The sequence below is a fragment of the Etheostoma cragini genome, chromosome 20 (genome assembly GCF_013103735.1).
Source record: "Etheostoma cragini isolate CJK2018 chromosome 20, CSU_Ecrag_1.0, whole genome shotgun sequence".
NCBI lineage: Eukaryota > Metazoa > Chordata > Actinopteri > Perciformes > Percidae > Etheostoma > Etheostoma cragini.
The window spans coordinates 15,196,506-15,220,128 of NC_048426.1; the positions used below are offsets into that span (position 1 = coordinate 15,196,506).

A 23,623-nucleotide genomic window follows, 5' to 3' on the forward strand; every position below is an offset into this window, starting at 1 on the left:
TTTTATTTTTTGGATTCTCTCCGTAGTAAAATTTATACAATAGTAGTTTCTATTGTGTGTGTGTGGGGGGGGGGGATGGTCTTCGAAGATCTGCAGTCTGATTACAGGAGACCTACCTAAACCCTGTATTGAGTCACTGTATGTTCCTTTACTGTATAAAGGAGGAAGTGGTCGATAAAAGAATCAAATGTCAGGGGCAACAGGTTTTTCCTCTGATCAATGGAAACGGATCAGAGCTTAGAGCAAGAGCGAAGACAAGATACTGTTGAGAGATTACATTGACATCATTTAGTGGCAGTGACTTCCTTTCTCCATCACTCACTAATACACAGATCCTTCAACATGCACGAACACACACACACACACACACACACACACACACAGTACTGAAAAATGTCTCTATAAGTGACACATATATATATTTTTATCTGCAGCACCGAACAAAGACTATGGCTTTTTGTTCCACTGTCATCACTGTGTAACAGCGCTGTTTGTAAAGGTAGAAGGTGTCTTATTGTGAGAGGACAGTGTGACTGTCATGAACAATACCTGAACAAAGGAGCAAAGTAGGTTTGTGCTGATATACAATACACCTCTCATTGTTCAGCAGACTGGCATTCAAAGGACAACCACTTTCCACAATAGCCCCATCATAGCCACGTACGCTACATACCCAATTTACACACAATGCACACTACGCTCAAAATGTATAGTGCCTGAAATACTAGACATAAATGTCCACATGTGCTGCAGGCCGTCTATACCAGTAAGACAAATACAGTCTGCATCCAAGATTCAACAATGGCAATACTAAAGTAAGTTATAAAGAAGCTTTTTCTAGGGCAAAGCATACTTAAATTTTTTTTCCCAATACTTTAATTTAGAACACTCTAAAGTGTAGTTTAAGTAGCATTTAGTCTTTTCAATTAGCAGCACAAGCAGGGACGTTGGCTCACTGGGGATATTGTAGCTAACCTGTAAATGGACTATGTGACGAGGGTGTCAATATGCGGCCCCTGGGTTCAGCAGAAGGGGAGGATGGCAATGCGTGACAATTTTTCCGCTACCCTCGCTCATTGCCACTTGTGATTAAAAATGCTGCAACACACTAACAAGCATGCAAAGCTGGCAACAGGGGCCCTTTGAAATAGTGCTGACGACAGTGGGGCGGCTTCCTTGAAAGGCAAGGTTCATCATGCCTTGCCATGTGGCCTTCTGATTTTCCCAGCTAAAATAGGGTCCGCCTAAGCCCCCCTTGGCATTGCCAACCATCCCAGACATCCTGACACTTTCCCCAGGGAGAGACAGCCAGAACAGGTGAGGGACTCAAAATAAGGGCCCCTACCACGGTTGTCCACACAAAGTGAGTGAAGACAGGCCCTTTTGTTGGAGTGTACTCGGGAAGGGATTATTATTGTTTTTGGAGAGAAAGAAGAGCTCTAGGTCAGTTGGCCTCAGCCCCCACCCCGAGGTCTGTGCTAATCCGTGCACAAATGCCAGCCGCTTTGGCCAAAAGCCCTCTCCCCCTGCACCCTGCTTTTGAAGAGATGATACCCGAGCTCACCCGCTGCTACCCTCACTGCACTGTGTAGTGGGCCATAAATCAGTGACCTGACTTTGGATGAGGTAGTGCTCAACTCTCTTCACACATTTGTAACACTCCTACTGTTTACTTAGGAGGGAGCACAACAGAGTCAGAAGCTTCGGGATCCACCGAAAGGATATGAACCCCACAAAGGCCCCCATAAAGTGCCAACCATGGTGCACGACAGCATAAGTGAATGACTCCGTCTAGCTGCTCTTAATCACTCTCTCTTCCTCTCTGTCTGTATCTGGCCCTGTTGGACAGTAAAATGAGACAGGTTAGTGCCAATTTTTTCCTGTCAGCATCTGTTAATTATGGCCAGGACTGTTCTAATTAAAAGAGGCACCCATCTACTTTCATCACTGGCTTTACACTGGCTGACACAGGCACATGACTCAACCAGCAGAGAGGATCATGGAGAACAGAACTGCCAACTCGCTAGAGCTGGAAGGAACTGTAGAAAGTGGTGACATCACATTTGACAATGAAAGGAATTTACCATCCCTACATTAGGAACGGGACCATCTTAGCTAAATCTGAAACTTTTAAAGTACTTAAACGCGAGCAGCAGAGGTTGTTTTTTGAGAAGCCTTTGCAGAAATAAATCTTCCTTTTATAAGTTACGCATTCAAATAAAATTGTACTGCGTATATTGTATGCGTGTGTGTGTAAACCACAGGTAGTTGCCATCAGTTGATTCCCTGGTGCTTGCTGGGAAGAATGAAGCTCTGTTGGGAATTGGGGGTAATTAGGTTAGTGGGTTGTCAGTGTCAGGAAATTGAAAGACAATTCTAATCAGATTTGTATTTCTAGGGAATCAAATAATTTATATAAGTAGAATAAATCTCTATTCTACAGTTACATTATAACACGGCTTACTGGACCCCCTCATGTTTTGAGTGTGAGAGAGAGGTAGCTATGGCCATGTAAGATAATTGGTGAAAATCAAGAAGACATTTTGCATAAATCCACCGTTAAATTCCTTTTTGTTAAATGAAGGCCACCTTCTATCTTACATCATCTGATTTTCCCTCCGCCCTCCCCCCGTTCAAATCACTGTGCATGGGACACATCCAAACTCATCCCCTCCAAGAGCACTTGCTGATGGGCAAATTGTATTAGGCTCATTTGCAGTGGCCACACAATGCCCAGGTTTGACACCGTCCTCCTTGTTATAAAGTGATGAAATCATCAAGGAAGTGCTCTGGCTGCGGGTGTTGTTCGCTCAAAGGACGCAGGCGGCTGACAAATTAACTCCTCCTCCACCGCAAGCATTTCATAGAGCCTTTTCTCATCCACCCTTTAGTATTAAATTTGTTTGGGGGGTTACATTATACATACAACATGAATTGAAGGGATTCTCCCTCTTGACAAGATTAAGATATCAGGGATATTTAGGCTGTACGGGAGCAATGACACGCTGGTTCAAATATGGGGATGCAGGATATAAGTGTTTGCATACACAGTGTTTGCATTAAATAACCAAATACCTGCCCGGTGGTATCAAATAAATAGAACAGCCTAGATGAAATATTTTAACTATGTTGAAAATTAATAGAATAGAAAAGACATCCAAATGGAAACATTCTTATCAAATAATGAGATAATAAATAACTTATGTTATGATGAGGCTGTCTTGACATTTACAGTATCAGTGTGGAACCTGGCCCCCTAGGTGTGGCTGGGGGTGATAAGGCCTCTGTGCTATGCCAGTGGAAGAGGGGTGAAATAAGGGTCTTTTATTGGAAAGCAATACCTAGTTATCTATCCGCATGTATGACAGCGGATGTTTTGTACAGTGTGTGTGGGATTATGTCTTTGCTTGTAGGCTGGTTAAGTTTCTTTTTCTAGATACCGAAGAGCGCACACCTGAGCTCTCGCACCCATACAAGCAAAGAGGCATGTAGCTGGCAGCTAATTAGTATGCAGTCTGCCTCACCCCAAAAGCTAAATAATTAGGGGGCCAGTCTGTGAGATCATTGACCCTGCGTTAAATATTCATATGTTTAGACCTGCTCTGGGCTCAGCTGTGTCACAGTAGACCAGCCAGGCATGGACCACATATGGGAAGGCAGCCGTGCCTCTGACACATTCTCACACACACACATTCTCACACACACACACACACACACACACACACACACACAATGGAGTGCAAGCTTACTCGCTCAGATACACACACTTATGCCACTATGCAGTCCTTTTACACTATCGCTTTTACACATGATCTAGAATATGTTTGGGTGTCACTTCTGAGCATCATGCTACATAAGTGTAATAGATGAAAGATTGAATTGTGGCTTAACCACTGTATTACCATTTATATGATACATTTATGAGCTCAACCTATTTAATTTCCATGTATTGTTATATCCCTCTATTGTGGAAAAAATACACTCTTAATCTCATGTCCCTTTTTGTTGTTTCTAACCCAGGGGTTCGTCTGGACCGCGTGCGAGGGGGCAGACAGAAGTACAAGCGGAGGTTGGATACGGAAAACAACCCGTACCTGGGCTTGACGCTTCCCCCTCCCAATAAAAAGCCTCGTGAGTACTGCTCCGTCACTAGCCCATTGTCTCCTCGGCCGCCCCTTTTCTGCAAGGCCAGCATGCAGGTGAAGCTGAGGAAAAATTCATGGCCAGCCTCATGTTCTTCCTGTATTTGTCAGGTTTAGGCAGTCGAAGGATCACTGATCCGAAAAATGGGCCAGCTATTGTTCTGGTCAGAGCTGAATTATGATGAGTCTATGAGCAGATGTTAAACATTGACAGAGTGCTTAAGGACACTAGTGTCTCACATTTTCTCTTGTGTCCATTCCGTAGGGATAAGAGCTTTCAGTGCCTTCCTTTCACTCATACAAATTCAAGCTCCATCCATTAGTTTGCATAATGAGACCAAGAAAGAAAGTGAGACCACCATACTACCATTTGTTACAATTCCACCAATGCCCAATGTTTATCAGCACGGTACATCTTTGTGCCTCATTGAGTTTTGCAGTGATATGACCTTTGACCTCTGCTTTGCTTTGACATCCCCCCTTCTTCCTCCTCTATCCTCAGTCACAAAGATAGTGTCTCACCTGTTGGTGGCGGAGCCAGAGAAGATCTATGCCATGCCTGACCCCACCATGCCGGAGAGCGACATCAAGGCTCTGACCACGCTGTGCGACCTGGCTGACCGCGAGCTAGTGGTCATCATCGGCTGGGCCAAGCACATTCCAGGTATAAAACAAATGATTTTTGCTTCCTTTTCTTTCTTTTTTTTTTTTTAACCTTTCGGCTCTGTCCTATTTCTCCCAGTTTTATTTCTCTCTGTCTCCTTTCGACACACACTGTATAAAAAAAACAACGTGTGAGTGCACTCACACATGTAGATAATTAATGACAGCAGCTCAAACCGCTTTAGGGTGTGTGGACAATGGAAGGGCTGAAAAATGGACATAGTTGTGCAAGAAACGAATCAATAGAGTACATCTAAAACCCCTGCATTGAACGGAGAGGGGGGACACAATGCCAGTGCCAACATATGTTGTAATCACCAGGGAGATTTAGAACAAAGTTAGGGACCTGCCCAACCAAACAAGACATCATATCACACACAAACACACACACACACACACACACACACACACGTACACACAAACGCACTCAAGCGCAGCACACATACATTGAATTATTGATGGGCATAATCATGTTTCTTCCTTGCCCCTTAGACATTCTGATAGACGAGGTGTTAGGTTATAAGAGGCTGTTGAATTAAGGATACAGCCCCTCACGTCAGCACAGATTTTGCTTCCTTCAAGAGTTTTCCTCTGATTTTGACAGAGAACCCATTGTTTAGCAGCTCTTTTTTTGCAACCAAGGCAGATTCTCCTTGATCTCGAGTTTGACCTCCATAACTCTATAACATTACTGTGCTGTAGGCATGAAGGGGTAACAAACTAAATGAATGTGTCCCTCAGCGGCACCTCCATAACCTCTTCTTCTCATCCGCATAACTTGGGTAGGCACAGACCTGTCAGCATGCAGGAAATGTGCATCATCAGTACAGCACTGACGCACACACACACACACACACACACACACACAGACTCTGCATCTCTCTTATGCACACACATGTACATCCAAGTGTGCATGATTTTGAATCATACCAGTTAGGCTAAATTATGCTTTTGAATCATACCAGTTAGGATAAATTATGTTTTTGAATCATACTAGTTAGGATAAATTTCAACCCCAATTCATAGATTAAGATGGTTAATTTATTTTAAGTAAGGTGAAGTGGAGTCCAGCAGACCTCGGGCAGGTGTAATTTGTACTAAAAAGGTATTGGAGAAGGAAGGGTATTAATCAGGTACAGATCTGATAGTAAGGAGATTAGAGATGGATGTGCTCCCAGCCCGTGGCCTCAGCCCCGGCCCCTTACGTGTCTAAACTGTTTGGATCCCTCCCTACAGGCCCTGCATGGTCAGCACACTGAGAGTTGAACAAGGAGCTTAGTCAGGACCGGATCACAACTGACTCGAACACACTCTCATAGTTGTGACCCAAAAATTACACCAGCGCCGCAGACATGCAGAAAAACAACTACATTCCTTTGCTGGCTGCTGAGTAGACTGCAAGCATGGAGGCAGCACTTACTTAGACACACATACGTACAGATAGAGATGAGTCTGTCATGTTTTTTTATTTGCTGTGAAAGAAATGATTTAGGTTCTATTAGGTAATCTGAGGCCAGTAATTAGCCTGAAGCAGGTGAAAGTAATATACCCAGGACACACCATTTAATATACAGTCAGTGTTAAGGGCTTTAACTTGTATCCTGAAGTGCATCATCATGGGGAAATTCTATTTCTGATTTCGTGTGTGTGTCATAGTGTTGAAGCTCTGTTAATCAGATTATACTAACACATTGCACAGTGGATAGATTCATAATGTTAATGGGATTTACTGCACATATTGTTGCAGAGGACTTGTCATTCCAACTGCGTTAATAATGACCCTAAACCTGATGCATTAAATGAGTGAGTGACTGTTCCAACTATGAGCGAGAACCTGGAACTGGACAGATACTTTAAACAATGTGCAGCACCTGCAAGATTGTAGACTTTAAGTAGATTATTCTGATCTGCTTCTGTATAAATACACACAGTCAAACTTGTGCTTTTTTTTATATTTTATATTTTGTGTTTCATCTGTTTTTACGTATATCATAGATTCATGCCTATAATTTTAAATTAAAAAGAACATTTGACAAAAAAAAAGTCTTCCTCTTCAGCTTTTCAGTCCGTCTGTCCTTTTAGGGCTGTCTGTATAAGGACAGTAGGTGTCCTCTGGCCATGAAATGGCTGCATAATTGAGTTGTACATGGCTGAACCTGATCAGAAACGGTTCACTGGTTGAGCGAGACTCCATGCACCAACACTCCATGCAGCAACGGTACCCCAGGGCAACGTACCATGCTCACTTCTACCATATTTCTCCCTCCATCCGCTCCGGGACAAGAAAGGAACAGGGGAAAACACTGCTGATTGCATTCTGATAGATTTTTGCAGCCTTAGGCAATGGAATTAAAAAGATTAACAGTTAATTATGAAGTAGACCACATTGATTAGCCCATTGACAGATGGGCCAATAACTAAAGTCCAAATGTAACAATTTAAATGTCGTGAAAATTGGCACTTACCTTTTCCCAATTGATTTTTAATTTCCCCTATTCTCAGCTAACATTTGAAAATGTGTTTCAAAAGCCCTATTGAGTTTTACTTGGAGGGCGATTGGAGGATATCAAAGCTCTATCATTAGTTTAGATGGTATATTTGCCTTACAGGGTCCAATGTCAACTTTGTCATTTTAGCTCTATTGAGCACACAGGATGTGCTTTTCAAGTTTTACAGATTTCTGTTCTACGATTTCAGAAATCAAGAACACAATTAATCAATCAGATAAGTTTCACTTGTTATCATTGTTTAATGAGGTAGATATTGAAGGCTGGTGTCACATATCAAGAGCCAATTCACAAGTTTGCCATTGCCAGACTGCAGTCTTGCCCTCCTTCTAAATCTGCCTTTGATTAATTGATAATCACTGCGGAGCTTTTGGACACTAGTGTCACTGCTCCAAATAGCACCATGGAGCAGAGTCTTACACTGCTCTTGCCTGAGGAGGGTAGGGTCATTAGGAGCAGTGTTAGGGGGATGCTGACAGATGGCTTGTTGCTCGTAAGGTGCTAACAACCTTTGACACAAATGGCAGTTCACTGTCCACCCCTCTAGCCACCTTCCATCCTGTAAAGCAGCATTTCACTCTGTCCCTGGTTTAGGGACATATACTGACAGCTTCAAAACCCTAGAACCTGTATACCACCTTGACATTGCTGCCTTCTTCAGTAATGGTGGGATACCAGTATGACCCCTGTGGCCTTATGCCACCCCACATTGCTTCCAACCCGTGGTGGGAATGTCATGTACTCATATGTTAAAACTGCCATGCATGTTGCTTATACATGAGGTACTCGTTTGATGTTTGCCTGCTCCCCATTGTCCCAGGAGTGTTTTCAGCTGGGAATTCTCAGAAGGCTAAAGGGCCAAGCAAACATTGACTCTGTGTTGCTGTTTTGCTGCTACACAATAAAATATATTTCTGCTCTGGCATGTCACCCGCAGAATGTAAATTATTCAAAAAGCATGGTTGAATTTGTTGTCATTGTGTGTTATTGCATTTTTCACTGTTCGATTCAGACCAAATTAATCTAATGAAATTGTCTTGTTGGTGTTCTATTCATTACTTGCGTTTTGGGAATAGTCATCATCTGTGCTTTATTGGATTGCAGCTCATCAGCTCCGCATTTGACAGACAACTGCCTCGTGGGTTAGTTGTTAGCATGGAGGCAGCGATGTTAAAAAGAGATCGCGCCTCTTGTATGTTGTCGTGTTTGTGTCAGCTCAACCCTCCACCATAATCACCCACCCACCCATCAGCCCACCCTCCTCCAGCCCCCTCCGGGTTCCTGTTTTCTCTTTGCCATTAAATTGTGAAATCTACTTACTGTGTTGCCAGCCTGATCCCACTCAAGCTGCGTAATCTCCTTGTAATAGAGTGTGAATACTGCCCGGCAATAAATCAGCACCTCATCAGTGCACTTTATTAAATATAGACACCAACAGACAGTTCTTAGTATATTCAATTTACCCTCTGACGTAGGCTTCAACACAGGAGATAAAGATAGATTGAGCAATCAGGTGGATGCTGAGGCCTGAACCCCGGCATGAGTGAGAGAGGAAGGCGGAAAAGCTGCAGGGAGATTGAGAAGGGGGCGTTTTGGAGGCAGACAGGCAGACAGGAGAATGCAGGGCCAGGAAAGGGACATCTGCCAAGCAGGGTGGGGGAGGGCTTTGTTTAGCAACTGTGACACATGAGCAGGTACATCCAGCATCACAATTATGTGTGTGCACTGTTCATGTTGTCATCAAGTTGAATCTACATAAAATTTGAAACTGTAGCATCGTTTGTGTACAAAATGCTTTGTAGGAAATCTTATGTGCTGATGTGCCTTAAAGTGATCGTCAGCAGTGCGCCATCCCTCATTAAGCAATGTTGGTTGATGGCAGCGGAGATAAATTATGTGTAATTATGGCAATGATTAAAGCCTGATTCACCCCGGCCTATGGGGCTTAACAGAGATATGTAACATCAGTATTGGGCAGTGGGACCCTAGGGAGGGCTAAAGACTTTTCTGTTAAGGTCAGGAGGTCATAGGGTGCAGATTGAAACAAGGGGATTACTGTATTTAACGTTCTTCAACCTCATAACGTTTACAGGCTACTGGTCAAATCAACCATTACAAAGGGATAATGGGCTGGTTATTACGTTGAAAGAAGGCAGATCGCTGACTCTCCTGAAAGTCAGCGCCAGAGCTGAAAGAAAAATCATCAACTTCTTTTTCACCCAGTCAATTTAGTTTGTGTTGACATTATTTTGTCCAGTATAAAAACAGCCTTTGTGTCATCAAATCAGTGCCCAGGGAAAGCTTGCAGCAAACTGAGATGTTTGTGTTGTACATGTGGCTGGACTGCAGGTCAAATTATTTATGTCAAGCGCAGCAATTTATTACCAAGCTGCTATTGATTGGGTCCTCCTGACGATGTCATGTAAATTCAAGAAGACTCATGGTCGACAGCTGCACACACACACAGATCCGCTCACACTCACACACACACTCACACACACACACAGAAGCTGCTCAACATTGCCTTTAATTTCTGTATTGGTTATATTTCTATACATAGTGTGCCACGTCAGAGAAATGGAAACAAATCAGAGGTGCATACATTTTCCCCTTGTCCCCTTTTTTTCAAACTACCATCTAAAATAAAAACTTTGATATAGAATAAGCTTATGGCAGCATGATCATTCTGCTCAGTTTTTTGGTCAGAAAAAAAGAAAGGCGTGCATAACCTCTGGGGTCCTGTTAGGGGCATTTTTATTCCAACTGGAGCCCGGAGAGCTCTTGACTTGGCTGAGGTGAGATTGCCGCTGGGCAGAAGTCTTCAGGGCCTGCTTGTCCTTCTGATAGCTAGCCATGATAGATCAGCTGCTGTCCAGCCAGAATTACTCTCTTTCCTCTTTCTGTCTCCCTTTTCCTTTTCTCCTCATGCTCCCCTTTTCACTGCCTGCTGCTGCTCGCTTTCTCTCTTCCTTATCTCCCTCTCTTGTCTTTTATCCTCTATTTCTCTCTCTTGCTATTTTTTTCCTTTTCTCTCCCTCCCTCTGTCTGCTCTGTTGTCTGATTGAGGGTGAGTTACGAGGGGGCTGCAGCTGGAGGGGGCCACCGTGCCTCGTAATTACATCTCTTTTTATTACCTGCGCTAATGGCCCTCGGGGAGAGGGAAACAATAATAAATTAATAGAATATGAACTCCAGCTCAACAGAAATCTACAGCATTTCATTTTGGGCCGTCCTGTGCTCTGGCAGATGAAACGGTGCTCTGATTAATCTCTGCGAGAGGTTTGAAGCAGCCGTCTGTGGGTTTGGGCTGCCCCCTTTTGCCCACAGCCGAGTGCTTTTGGGGAGATAAAGGGAGAGGAGAGGTTTTGTTGTTCTTTAGTGATCTTGCTTTTTCCCTTTTGAGCTATGATTGATAATGTAATGAGGCATTTAGTGGTCAGTTGGGCTGCTCTGTAGTGTTGTTTCTCTGTCACCTATAGTTATGTTTTTTTCTTTTTGTTGATTGTACTAAATTTCAGTCATGCTCATGCAGGATTAAATATGTCTCCTGTGATCATCACAAGTGAAAATCCCTCTGAGGCATATGGTGGCTAGATGAGCAGGGTGCTTAAGTCTAAGTGAACAAAGAAAAGCGCTGCATTGTTATTATCTCTGCATACCTGCCACAACAGACTTCCAGACAGAAATCTGCAGGTGCACTCAGCAGTGGAGTGGAAAAGGCCCTTCAAACGCGCAGACAGGCTTCTCTGATTTGGTCAATATTGTGTCATGTTTGGTCAAACCCCGCCAAGGCAGTGGGCTGGAAATGAAGATGTAAATATTGATATTTCATTAGAGGAAATCACCCACTCCGACGGCACTTAACCGGGCCACCTTCAGAGTGCGGCGGCCAGAGCGCGTGTGACCTGCAGAGTCGGGAAGTCACTTCATTACTCGATTAAATTGAGTGGAAAAAGGCGAGGCAACGACACGAGATCCCATTTGGAGCGATAATTTAGGCCCTGAAGAGAGGGGATGGAGCATGGGAAAAACACCACCTTCCATTGCACAACACTGGATTAAATTCAAGGACTTTTAGCGTCAAAGGTAATTGTAGGCTTCTGGTCTGCATGTGTGCATATGGTTGAGAGGTGTCTGCTGTGTCAGAACAACTCTAAAGCCTCTCCAACAAACCCTGAACAAGGCCTTTACACGAGCTGTCACATTGGAAGCAGCGCTTTAGTTCCGCTTCATCCCTCCTTGGCATTAAAAGGCTAGAAAAGCCTCGCCTGGGATTGTGATGCCAACCTGATGCGGCAATCAAGGCCACGTCCACGCTTGCATGACAATTTTCCCTCCAGCCAGTCCACAGTCTGTACAACTTAATAGCCATGTATGCAGACAAGGAAATAACCTAACAAAAGATTTTAAGATGCAGTCTGGATATGTGTAATGGCACAGGCCTTTACAAAATATGGCTTATTGCCTCAACTGATAATGGCCAAGTGTTTTGAGTGCTTTCGGCAGTTTGCTTTGTTGGGTCTTATTTGGGCTCGTCAGACCTCTGACCGGTCCAGCTGGGCACCAGCACCTTTTTGTTAGCACTCTATTCTACTGGCTATTGATTCCCCTTCAAAATGTGAAGGCCCTCACATTCTGATCACAATCTGTTAATTAATGTATCCTCCAGCTCTTCCCCTGCAGTGGTCATCACCACGATAAGGGAAATTGAACACTCAGGTACTACTCTCCCTGGCTCATCTTTTCTCTCTGCCCGACTGTCTCTCTCTCCATCATGTTTCTTTTTCACTTTGTCTTACGCTTCCTCATCATGTGTTTCTTGTTCTTTTCAACCTGCAAATGCGTGTGCGCGCCTGTGTGTTTGTGTGTGTGTGTGTGTGTGTGTGTGTGTGTGTGTGTGTGTGTGTGTGTGTGTGTGTGTGTGTTTTCATGGTGTCCTGGTAAAAGAAGATAAACATCAGGCTCCCCAGTGAGATCATTTATATTTAAGAATCGGTGCGGTGAGCGCCCTGGTCAATACTGTAATCTATTGCCCCTTAATCACGCAGTGGCAGGTAGCGTGGCAACAGCAAACTTGTAAAAGCAATCATATTAATCAGGGGCGTAGCTGAAGAGCCTAATGTGCTGTCAGAATGGGCCGCCTGCAGGCATGCTGTGCAGGAGGAGGGGAGGTGGGAGATGGAGGGGAAAGAGTGGGTGGTGTTCCCGCAGTTTATTGACAGCTGAAGGGTAGTACGGAGGAAAAAAGGATGAGATGAGATCTGCTGGTCACTCTCTTCCTTTCTCTTTTTGCCTTTACCATTTTTATATTGTTTGAGTTTCTCACAGCTCATCTTTTGAGTATGTTACTGTTTTGTTTTATTAAATGTTCTAATTTGAGCATATGTAGTGGTGTTGAAGGAGAAATGACAGTGGTTTGATGCGCCCGTGTGTGTGCGTGTGCGTGTGTGCGTGTGTGCGTGTGCGTGTGCGTGTGTGCGTGTGTGTGTGTGTGTGTGTGTGTGTGTGTGTGTGTGCGCGCATACGTATAGGTGTCATGATCTCCATGTGCATATGTGTGTCAGTTTTGTGTTCCTGGTGGACACATGTTTGTGTATCTGTGCGTGTTGCTTTACGTGGACGTATGTCCTCTCATCACTTCCTCCCGCGACAGTACATGTTGTGTCCTCAACCCGTCCAATGAGAATGTGTCTCAGTGCTAATCCCCCTGCACACCAATAGAGGTGTGACAGGATACACGGGGTAACCATATGGCTTTGTGTATCCCAGACCTTTGCACCGATTTACTGTCCTCACTTACAGTAAAGCCCACTCAAGTGCTCTGACACCGACTTCAAAGAGGAACTTCCGCTGTGCATTTAAAATTAAACACCACTCTCCAACATGCGCCTTGACATGTACTCCAAGCTACCTGGGCTTGACAAGTCGTGTTTGGTTTACTGATCAAGTCAAATTGCCGTCTGTTCTTTTACTTTGAAACACTTTCTTTTACTTTTTAGAACTCTTGTGAAAGAAGACGTCTGGTTGAAGAGGCACACCTATGCATGTTTAAACAGAAATGCATAAACACGAAGACTGCTCCATTTTTATTTCCCCTCTGTCCTGCAGTCCTTCTGTCCTCAAACAGTGTCCCCCTCTGTCCCCCCAGGCTTTTCCTCTCTCTCTCTGGGAGACCAGATGAGTTTACTGCAGAGCGCCTGGATGGAGATCCTCATCCTCAGCATCGTGTTCCGCTCGCTGCCATACGAGGACGAGCTGGTGTACGCCGAGGACTACATCATGGACGAGGAGCACTCGCGGCTGACAGGTCTACTCGACCTCTACGTCTCCATCCTGCAGCTGGTCCGCAAATACAAGAAGCTCAAAGTGGAGAAGGAGGAGTTTGTCACCCTCAAGGCCATCGCTCTCGCCAACTCAGGTGGGCTGTCTTCAGCACACTGACGCATCATAGATACCATTCAGGTGGCAATTTATTAAAAATAATAATAAAGAAAAAAGGGAAATTATTTATTTAATTTGATTTAATTATCACGAAAAGTATTTTTAACATCATGGTAATCGGGCTGGAATATTAATCAAATTTTAATCACGATTACAATTTGGGCTTCCCACGATCAAATTTGCGTGATCAAGCGATAATGTAATTGCGTTGTTTCATAGAAAGCTCTATTTTTGTTTGTTTTTGGGCAAAGCCAATCTACTGCTCCACAAACCACTGTCTGATCATGTGCCAGTCAGAGTTGTTTCCTGCACCGCGCAGCCTAGTTTCTATGTGTAGACAGTCACAGAGGACAGAGTAACGTGAGGAAAAATCCACAACAGTTAGCAGTCGGTCATACATCAATCACAAGGTTTACCAGTTTACCAGTAAATGCAATACTTTGTCCCGTCGGTGTTTTTTAAGACAACAGCAGTGACCAGTGCTAGTTAGCGTCTGTTAGCTCACAGGGCTCTAGGGTGCAACTAACTAATTTTTCCTCTAGGTTGCACCGGTGCACCTAATGTCCTTGCATTTGCTGCCTCTCCACAAACGAAACAATGTTGTTTTTATTGATCTAGTTTAATTTTGTTACATGACCTATTTCTTCAACAAAGCCGTGCCTGTGTTTGGATCTCTCCTCTTACTCTCCGCGCAGCCGCGTCCCCAATCACTCACACACGGCTCCATGGCAACATGGAGATACAGCGGCCGCCGGTGCACACTTCTGACATTTGTCTCCAGTTTTAGTTGTTATTTGCACATCTGTATATTGTTAAGCAAGAGAGGCAAACCGGTATTTGTACCAGTGTTTCCACTGGTAACTCTGCTATTGCGGCCGCCACGGTGAAAAACACAGAAGTTACTGAATGCAACTAACTTCAGTTCGTAGAGTAATAGCGTGTGAGATGGAGTCTGCTGGACCTGGGCGAGAGATGGGATCCATGGCCAGAATATCATAGTATCATAATATCATATAGACATTTCATACACACAACGTGTGTAACTGCTGACCCGCCATTCGACCCGTGCTGGACCCATTCATAAAGAGTCAGCCGTCACTCTGTGAGTAGCGTATTTGTCCATCACACTCCCCCTCTCTCCTTAGCTCTTTTAATCAGTTGATGTTGAAAACAAGTAAAGGAGCTTTCTCAGAAATACATTTAAAAATATATATATATATATATCCTACGCTATTTATTTCAGATAGCTAATTTTCATTCACATGTGTTGCAGCGGTATGTATATACAACATACAACTTCAACATAAGAGTAATGTAGCACAATATGGATGTTAAAGCAGTTATAAATAGCCTATGTGACAATAAAATTTGTTTTGGTTAAAATCAACAAATAATCGTGATAATTAATCGTGATCTCAATATTGATCAAAATAATCGTGATTATCCTTTTGGCCGTAATCGTGCAGCCCTAATAGTAATTTATAATAACATACCAATTGTGTTAATAATGAAAGCAGCAGAAATCACTGTTACTCTAATTTAGCAAGTCATATTAACCATATATGTAAATAATCTATTTTATACAGTAGATTTATATTATATTTATAATTATAGTTACTTTCAGAAATTCAAACCCGTCAATATTAACCCCTTCTGTTTCCTTCCATGATGTCATTTGTTTTTGTTTAAAAAAAATCTTATTATTCTAACTCAGTTTTTGTAATTAATGTTGTGAAAGTATTATTGCATTCAGTTAAATATTCAGATGAAATAATAAAATGCAAACCAAAAATCAATTTCACTTTACCGAAATAACTAATTCGTATGCACACAATATATAAAGAATACACTGAAGTTGTAGTTATTAATATTTTTTTTAATCAAGACATGAAAATCCTTTTTCTATAAATATTTATACAAGTTTATTACTCAGTCAGAATATTTAGCTTTTTCCTGACTGGTCCTTTGAGTAATGCACACTAGACTACACTAGTGTATAATATCCAGAAAAAGTAAGGTATTGTCTGACACAGTTTCCGAAATGACATTTCTTAGTTTTTCAGGAGTTTTTCAGTGTAACCTTTAGTTTGGAGCATGAGATGGAGAGATGGAGAGAAGATAAGGGCAGTGTACGGGAAAGAGGGATGGAGGAGTGAGCGTTTTTTAATTGAACACCTTCCATGTTGTGGTATTTCTCTAGCACTCCCTCTCCTCGCTCTTTCTCCATCTCCATAACAGTAGCTGCAGGGCACAGCAGCCACGGGAGATAAATTTAGCATTTCATTAGGAGCACAGGGGCTGTCAATAAAATGTGTTAAGTCGAATGGAATGAGTATCAGGGAGCGATGGGCCTCGTTTGTTCCAATGCGAAGACGGCACGCCACTATTGACAGGCTCCTTTTGAGGAGGCAGGACCTGTCCCGCTCTGATCAATGCACGCCTGGGTCACTGGGCCGCTTTCCCTTGTTTTGTCCAGGGCTGGAAAATGAAAATGCTGATGTTGGGCCTTTGCTTTCAGACAACAGAGCTTTGGTAGGGAGGAGGGGGGTGGGAAAGAGGAGAGATGGGGGTTGAGGAGAGAAGAGGAGGGGGGCGGGGTTGTCCAGAATGTTAGAACAAGGTCTCTGGGAGATCGCTCTCCCGGGAGCCCCTCTGTCTGACAGCTGTGAAAATTCATAGCGATTGATTTTGTAATTAGCAGTTTATCAATCGGATCGACGTGGGCTCACTGATGGATTGCGAGGAAATTGTTTCTTCAAAGTTGTTTTTTAGTCTACCCCTCCTCCAAAGAATACACGCTGCACGCTTACTGTCTCCTGCACTCTTTTCCTGCCCATCTTTTGAGATGTCTCTATCTCTGTTTTTATTTTATTTTCTCCTATCTCGTTTTCCTCACTGCAAAAATATTCAATTATAGTAAAAATAACATGTTTGTGAGCATGGAAAATAGAAGAAAATATTACTTTTGATTTGTAAAAATGCAGCTTGTTATGTTGGGAATCCAGGCTCTGCGAAAAGAACAAGAGATAATTATGTCACACCATATCCTCATCTAATATCATATCTTTTTTTTTTTTGCCTTTTGTTCTTTCATCCTCCCTCTCTCACCTCCCTCCCTCCCACATTCACTTTACAAAACGACCTACTTCATTTTACCACTGTGGATTTGAAAACCGTCAGGGTGAGAAATGTCTCAAGGTCTTGGGAATACAGTTGTTCCAGTCAATGAATTTGGGGCGAAGTCTGAAATCTGTTTTGCCTTTTATTGTCCCGTGTGGTAAAATATGCACCGCCAAGGTGAGACGAGTCAGGCAGCCAATGACATGCCGCCACCTGAGTGCCAGACACCGGTTAACCAGTGAGAGATACCACGACCCCGAACTGTCCCTGAGAGAGGCTGGGAGATAGAAACTGAGACAGAAAAGGGCGAGAATGAGAGGGGAGTGCTGTAACATGATGTACAGGAGGATCTGTAAAAAAACGGTGTTAGTATAAGAGCGAAGAACACCAGAGAGAAGCCAGACTGAAACTGTAGACTGCTCTAAAACTGGTCAGGAGGAGGGAACGCGATCTGGGATCACTCTAGCTGAGTGTGTCACAGTCTTTGTTCAGTACAATACAGAAAGTAAGTCAAATAACACAGAACATTTACAGGAAAATGTTTGTTTTTAACTGATATATGAGTTGTAAAATAACCCTATTAGTTTTTATTTTTCCTCCACTCTGATGGTCAGAAACTCCTTTGAGAGAGAAAGAATAAAATTAATTGAAAGGAAGTGTTGTATTCATCTCATTCCTGTTTATGGCATCCAATTCTCTAATGGAGCCCCTTTTTCCATTGTTTTCTGTGTCTGTAAACAATCAGTCCTTTGGAACAGTGAGGTGTTTAATCTGTGTACTCGATCAGAAAAGATTGGGAGCTATTCATGCCATTGTTACTGGAGGACAACATTGATTTTCAGCCTCTCTGGTCAAGGGCCATATGAATAGACCGCCCAGTCCACCAAAGACTAAATAAATGAAATAAAGCAGTATTTTTGTTTAGTTTTTTATGATCTATTCTTTATCTTGTCCGGGTGTGAGTTATAATGATAATATGTTCCCTACCTTACTACTTCTGACAGAGCAGTAAAGATCAATCATGAGATTTAATTTAGTTTTGGAAAATCCATTTCCCTCACTCCTGTTATATTACCAGTGTCTCAAAGTGCAAACTATATTTCTTACAAGTTACTATTTTTCCTCTTGTCAAATTTGAAAATCATGAGTCTTCATGCTCCTTACTCTGCTTTCGTCCCATCAGACTCCATGCACATAGAGGACATGGAGGCGGTCCAGAAGCTTCAGGACGCTCTCCACGAGGCCCTGCAGGACTACGAGAGCAGCCAGCACCAGGAGGACCCGAGGCGGGCGGGCAAGCTGCTCATGACCCTGCCTCTGCTGCGGCAGACGGCCACCAAGGCGGTGCAGCACTTTTACAGCATCAAGGTGCAGGGAAAGGTGCCTATGCACAAACTCTTCTTGGAGATGCTGGAGGCCAAGGTCTGATCTGAGGCAAGGGCGGGGAGCTGCATTAGCGATACAGAAAGTGACTTGAACCAAGGCTGAGGGTACTCAGGAGAAGGAGACCCCCACTGACTATGCTAGGCAGGAGGGGGACTGAACTCTCTCACTCCTCCTCCTGAAACCCTGGGACTTTAAATAAAAAAAGAACAAATGCAAAACTTGGTTATTAGTATAAATATAAAAATGATGCAGATTAATTTAAAATATATAAGAAATACTATGTACAGTAATAATTTTTTTGATTTTTGTTAATTGTCAGTGGTCATGCTGTAAATGAAGAAGGACCCCTCTGCCCCTCAGTATCTTCAGAATAAGTAGTTGCCAGTTCTTAATAACAAGAGGTGACTTTTTTCAGAGAACTGAAGGTTCCTTAAATTTGTTCTGAAGACAGCAGAGGTGTCAACAACCATAAACAGACTCACTTGTCTCACGGTTAGTTTTTCTTGGACTCGACCAGGACACGTGTATATTTATTAATGGAAGAGTGAGTGTACAGTTTAAAGTCGGATAAACTTGGTGGCCATTTTCTCTTGTTCTCTTCCTGTTAAAAAAAAAAAAGAATTAAAATTGTTACCTAAATGTGAACTCTTATTCAGTTTAAATGTCCTTGGATATACCTCTCCAGAGCAGTAAGTCGTGTGATCTTTGTGGATCTGTCTCAGACTGGAAGACTTGCTGGTCCCGTGTTTAACCAAACTAGCATAAGCAGGTACAATTAGTCAGTCGTCTTATTCTGTAGTAACTCAGCAATAAAGGGAGCTGTGGGGAGGCCAGGCTTATCTTTCTATCTTTCATGTGCTTTTCAATGCTGCTGTTGCTAGAAGACCATGCCTTTACCATAGCTGTGTGTCTCAGTTCCCACCAGTGGGACACACCACTGCACACTAGTGTTCCTCCTCTCCCTGTAGTGGTTTGTGTCGGTACTGTTCATGTAACCCATTGAACCCCAAATTTGGTCATTGTGTAAGCCCGTGGAAATTGCCACTTGGCATGCAAATAGATGACCTGATTCGGGCTAGGTGAAAGATGATCAGCTTGTTTGGTGTGGCAGTATCAAAGGATTTATGCAGAGTGGCAGAAGTCCAGGAGATTCCTTGTTCAAACAATCAGAGGCCCATATGTCAACCACTCTATTTTGGGCCCCTTTAAGCCCATGGCAGATTCATCCCACACACAGGGAGCAAGGTGCCCAGCATCTGCTCTCACCATTTAAGACACCTCTTCGTCTTTTAATAGCTGTGCTTGCATTTATAGAGTTTCGACCAAACAGAGGTAAATGGCAGGTGCAGAGAGGGAATGGTGGCACTTCACACTGGGTTTATTTTTAACCTAGCAGGAAGTTGTTGTCTGCCCGGCCTCCCTCTAAGAGTACAATCTACGCAAGGAACACTTCTTCTTGACCTCATGTTGACACAGTAGCTAGTGCGGAGTAACACCCTTCCCACCAGCCAAGAAGCAGGCAGGCATCTGTTTGGAGACCTCCGGATGCCCAAGCGTGCATGTGTGCATACATAGCTTTGCAAGAAACAAAGTGTTAGCATGCTCCTAAGTGTAACAGCAACCCAACAGTGTGTCAGTACAAGGTGTGATCTCTGGTGGGAGAGAAAGACCTCGTGCTCCCTTCTCCCTGTGTTCAGCTACATGTTCATTACACTGGGTGTGAGTACTACTGTAGTCTAGTCCAGCAGATTCACGCCACTATTCTCAATGTGAGAGAGAATGTGTGCTTACACTACTGAAGGATTTTACGTGATGTGATAAATTGTGGTGCTGTCACAAAATATGATACTGTGATCAAAGTAACTCCTGACGTTGCAGTAGGGTAGAGTTGTTGCCATGCTTTGCGATATCAGTGGTTAGCACTGATCCAGCGACCGGCATGCCTTTTATACAGCAGCCTGATTGGCCACGTAAAGCAGGAAGACTACCCACTCCAGCACCCAATCAACCCCAACTTAAACTAGCTGCTGTCCAGTAAGCAAGCTCCACAGTAAAGGGTGACAATATAACTTGAGTTATTTTACTGTTGTGCAATGCAACAGGGACCAATTCTGACTGGAACCATGCTAAAAGCATGCTTTTACTTAGATTTGGAAGAATGTGAATGCTTTAAGTGACATATTCTAAATCCCTCTAATCACATGTATCCTGTATAGCAGAAGAATTATATTTGATTTGCTCCACTGACAAAAGAATTTTGTGCTTGTTTCAATAAAGTGCAGTATACATGAAAACTTTTGCAGAAAATCTTTACAACTAGAATTTTGTAGTGGCCCAAGATGATCAGCCATAAGAATCATAATAATGGGACGCCTCTCCGCTCACTTTTTCTTTTTACCTTGCAATGGCACTGTGTTAAGTAAAAGAGAACATGTCTTACATTACAAGCTGTGTCTAAGTGTGTAAATATATCAGCATCAATGCAGTAGGTTGCCAAAATACCATCGAAAATAAAGTATGCAGCGCCCTGCTGACTACTACCTCATTATTAAATTGTCAATATTTCACTGGCTCATCAAGTTCTGCTCTATCATCCTCACATGTCTGTGACATACCTGAGCGTCCATGTTTTTATCAAACTGTTTTTCTCCTTCAGCGCTCCTGCCAAAATAGGCTATTTGTAATTGTAGTTACTGATCTTTTCTTCACAATTATTCTTCATAGATCTGTTTGTAAAGGTAAAGCATGCTTCACGTTTCCTACACGACTTGGCTATCAGTGGGTGTGATCCCCATTTTGGTTACTAAGCAGGTATGTGTTTTTATGAACATCAATGTGTCAGAATTGGTCCCTTGATGACAAATTGCAGACGGGGGCAGGTAACTGATTTCCTGCTTCTGTGCTATGAGTATTTATGGTGTGAAATATATCATTTGGCAATGGTGTACATTGATATCTCTGATTGTTGAATCACCAATATCTGTGTAACTTTTACGTTTTGATTTTCAAAAAGGTAAAGAATCAATGAATTAAATACTACCTGAACTCTGTGATTCTTTTGTTTGAACTTAAAATCTGTTGTCAAGCAAAATACTAAGATGAAACGTTGTATATATCATATTCAGCCAGTACAAGCCAATAATGTTTAAGGTAACAGCTTAAAAAAAGTCAGCGGCTTGGTAAGATTGCTAACGTCAGCATGTTAACACCATGACAAAGCTAACATGCTGACGTTGAGTAGGTAAAGTGTTTACCATGTTCCCCATATAAGTTTAGCATGTTGGCCTGCTAACAATTGCTAGTTGGCACAATTGCTGAGGCTGATGGGAAGCCATTAGTTTAGCTTGTATTTGGTCTTAAACTAATGTATTGGGCAAATTGAAATGTTGATCAAATTGCATTTAGACATGTCAATAACTACAAAAAATGTCAACCTCATAGTGGCGCTAGAAGACAAGACAGAGGATCACCAAGGTGATTTAGATACATCATCTGGGAACCGTGAATCACGGTACAGAATGTCAATCCACCCAATGGTTTTTGAGATATTTCAATCTAAACGAAAGTGATGGGCCGACCATAAGACATTGCGGTTAGCATAGCCAGAAAACACACTCTTCACTGTGTTTACCACCAGTATAGTGTTTCTACTTAGTCATTCACCCAGTAGAGCAACCCTTAATCTCAACTTGCCCTCTGCTCAGTGTGTTTACCCATTCTATTATTGCCAGTCACACACACGCACACACACACAGATGGGTGGCAGTAAGCAAGGCAAGCCAGTCAGAGATTCACACAGGCCACCCAACCATCTAGCCATCAACCGCAGCCACCGTAGGGCCAGTAGCTGTTGAAAATGGATCCGTCACAGGAAACAGGCAGACACGGTAACGCTGATGGAGGTGGGGGAGTGAGGGGCTGCAGCTCCATTATTTCAGGAAGCTGATATTCCAGGGAGTTAAAGTATTCCCTTCTCTATATAATTATAAGAGCCAATTTCCCTTTTTGAAATAATGTCTTGCTAACCAATTAATTGTAATAATCCTCTTTGTGGAAACAATGGCATCACAAGACAAGTAAAACAAAAAAGATCTGGAGCCCCATACAAATATAATGTAGAGCCCAGTTGCCAGGTGCTGTATTTTTAAAAGCAATTTGGTCCTTGTTTCTCATGCAAATCATCCGGTTGGACCGGATATTGCCATCAATACGTTTCCAACAGATACAGTAGCAAGGCAATCATTTACCTCCATTGACAGGTCAAAACACCTTCCATTAGAGTTACGAGACATCTCATCAAGATGCGGCCCGCTTGCAGCTGTATGACTGCTGTGTATTGCTTAAGTGTGTTTCATTATTCCCAAAGCAACGTTGATGATGGTGAGGGAAAGGATTACACGTCAGGGTGAGTGATTGGGTTTGAACAGAGCTGCTGCATACACTTTGTATCAACCCAGGGCTCAAATTACACTTAGGTTGAAAACGGAGCACGCAAATGCCCAGGAGAGCTTGTGGCACAGAAATGAAGAGTGGGCCACCATCTCTCTCTCTCTCTCTCTCTCTCTCTCTCTCTCTCTCTCTCTCTCTCTCTCTCTCTCTCTCTCTCTCTCTCTCTCTCTCTCTCTCACACACACACACACACTTTTCATCTCTTTCCTTTGTCAAATTTTCTTTTGACCCCTCCTTGCTCTTGCTTTCCCTCCACACGCTCTCTTCCTTGTTTTTGAGTCACAACCATCCTTTATGAGCATTCTTATTGTTCCACTGATTCTGTTATGTGTATTTATTGCTCCATTTGTGAAATTGGAGGCACCGGCCGACAAGCCTATTACTATTCAATAACTGGAGCTGGGCATTTTCACAACCGTGGGCTATCAATGTCCCAGACAGAAACGTTACGTCACATCAATTTCAAACAACAGACAGATTGCTATTTGTTGTTGTGTATAATATTGGAGGACAAATTTCACCCATCTCCACTCCGGAGAGGAAACTGCGAGTGTGAGCAGTCTACAACGCGTCTGGTCTTCAACAAAAGGACAATGTAACTGGCTCAAGAGTAGATCTATTTCCTAATAGATCATGCTTACTGCTGTCCTGTACCTGTCCCACTAGCGGTATCTGAGCCATGCATACTCACACCTCTGACCCTGCCCAAGACTCCCTTTGGCTGATCAATAGGCTGTCAAAGTGCCTAGCAGGCACACAGGCTGGGGCCATCTGAGATTTCGCCCTCTCATTGTCCATCTTCACTGTTTTAAGTGCAATTATCAGGTTACACGCCTGCTCTGCTCACCACTTAATGCATGGTTGAGCTGCCGTCATAAAAAACCTAGTGGCCATCAGTGGACCTTTGTCCCAGTT

General features: G+C 43.1%; 1 protein-coding gene across 6 annotated transcripts in view; it reads left to right on the plus strand.

Annotated features, from left to right (window-relative positions):
• esrrb (estrogen-related receptor beta) overlaps window positions 1–21,312 on the plus strand; it is a 46,275-nt gene extending 24,963 nt beyond the window's left edge. For all 6 annotated transcript variants that reach the window (XM_034858277.1, XM_034858276.1, XM_034858273.1 and 3 more), the window contains 4 exons: window positions 4,021–4,131; window positions 4,645–4,806; window positions 13,461–13,730; window positions 18,057–21,312. In XM_034858277.1, the coding sequence (XP_034714168.1) occupies window positions 4,021–4,131; window positions 4,645–4,806; window positions 13,461–13,730; window positions 18,057–18,301 (788 nt within the window). In that variant the 3' untranslated portion in view covers window positions 18,302–21,312. The remainder of the gene's footprint in view (window positions 1–4,020; window positions 4,132–4,644; window positions 4,807–13,460; window positions 13,731–18,056) is intronic.
• Window positions 21,313–23,623: the final 2,311 nt, after the last annotated feature.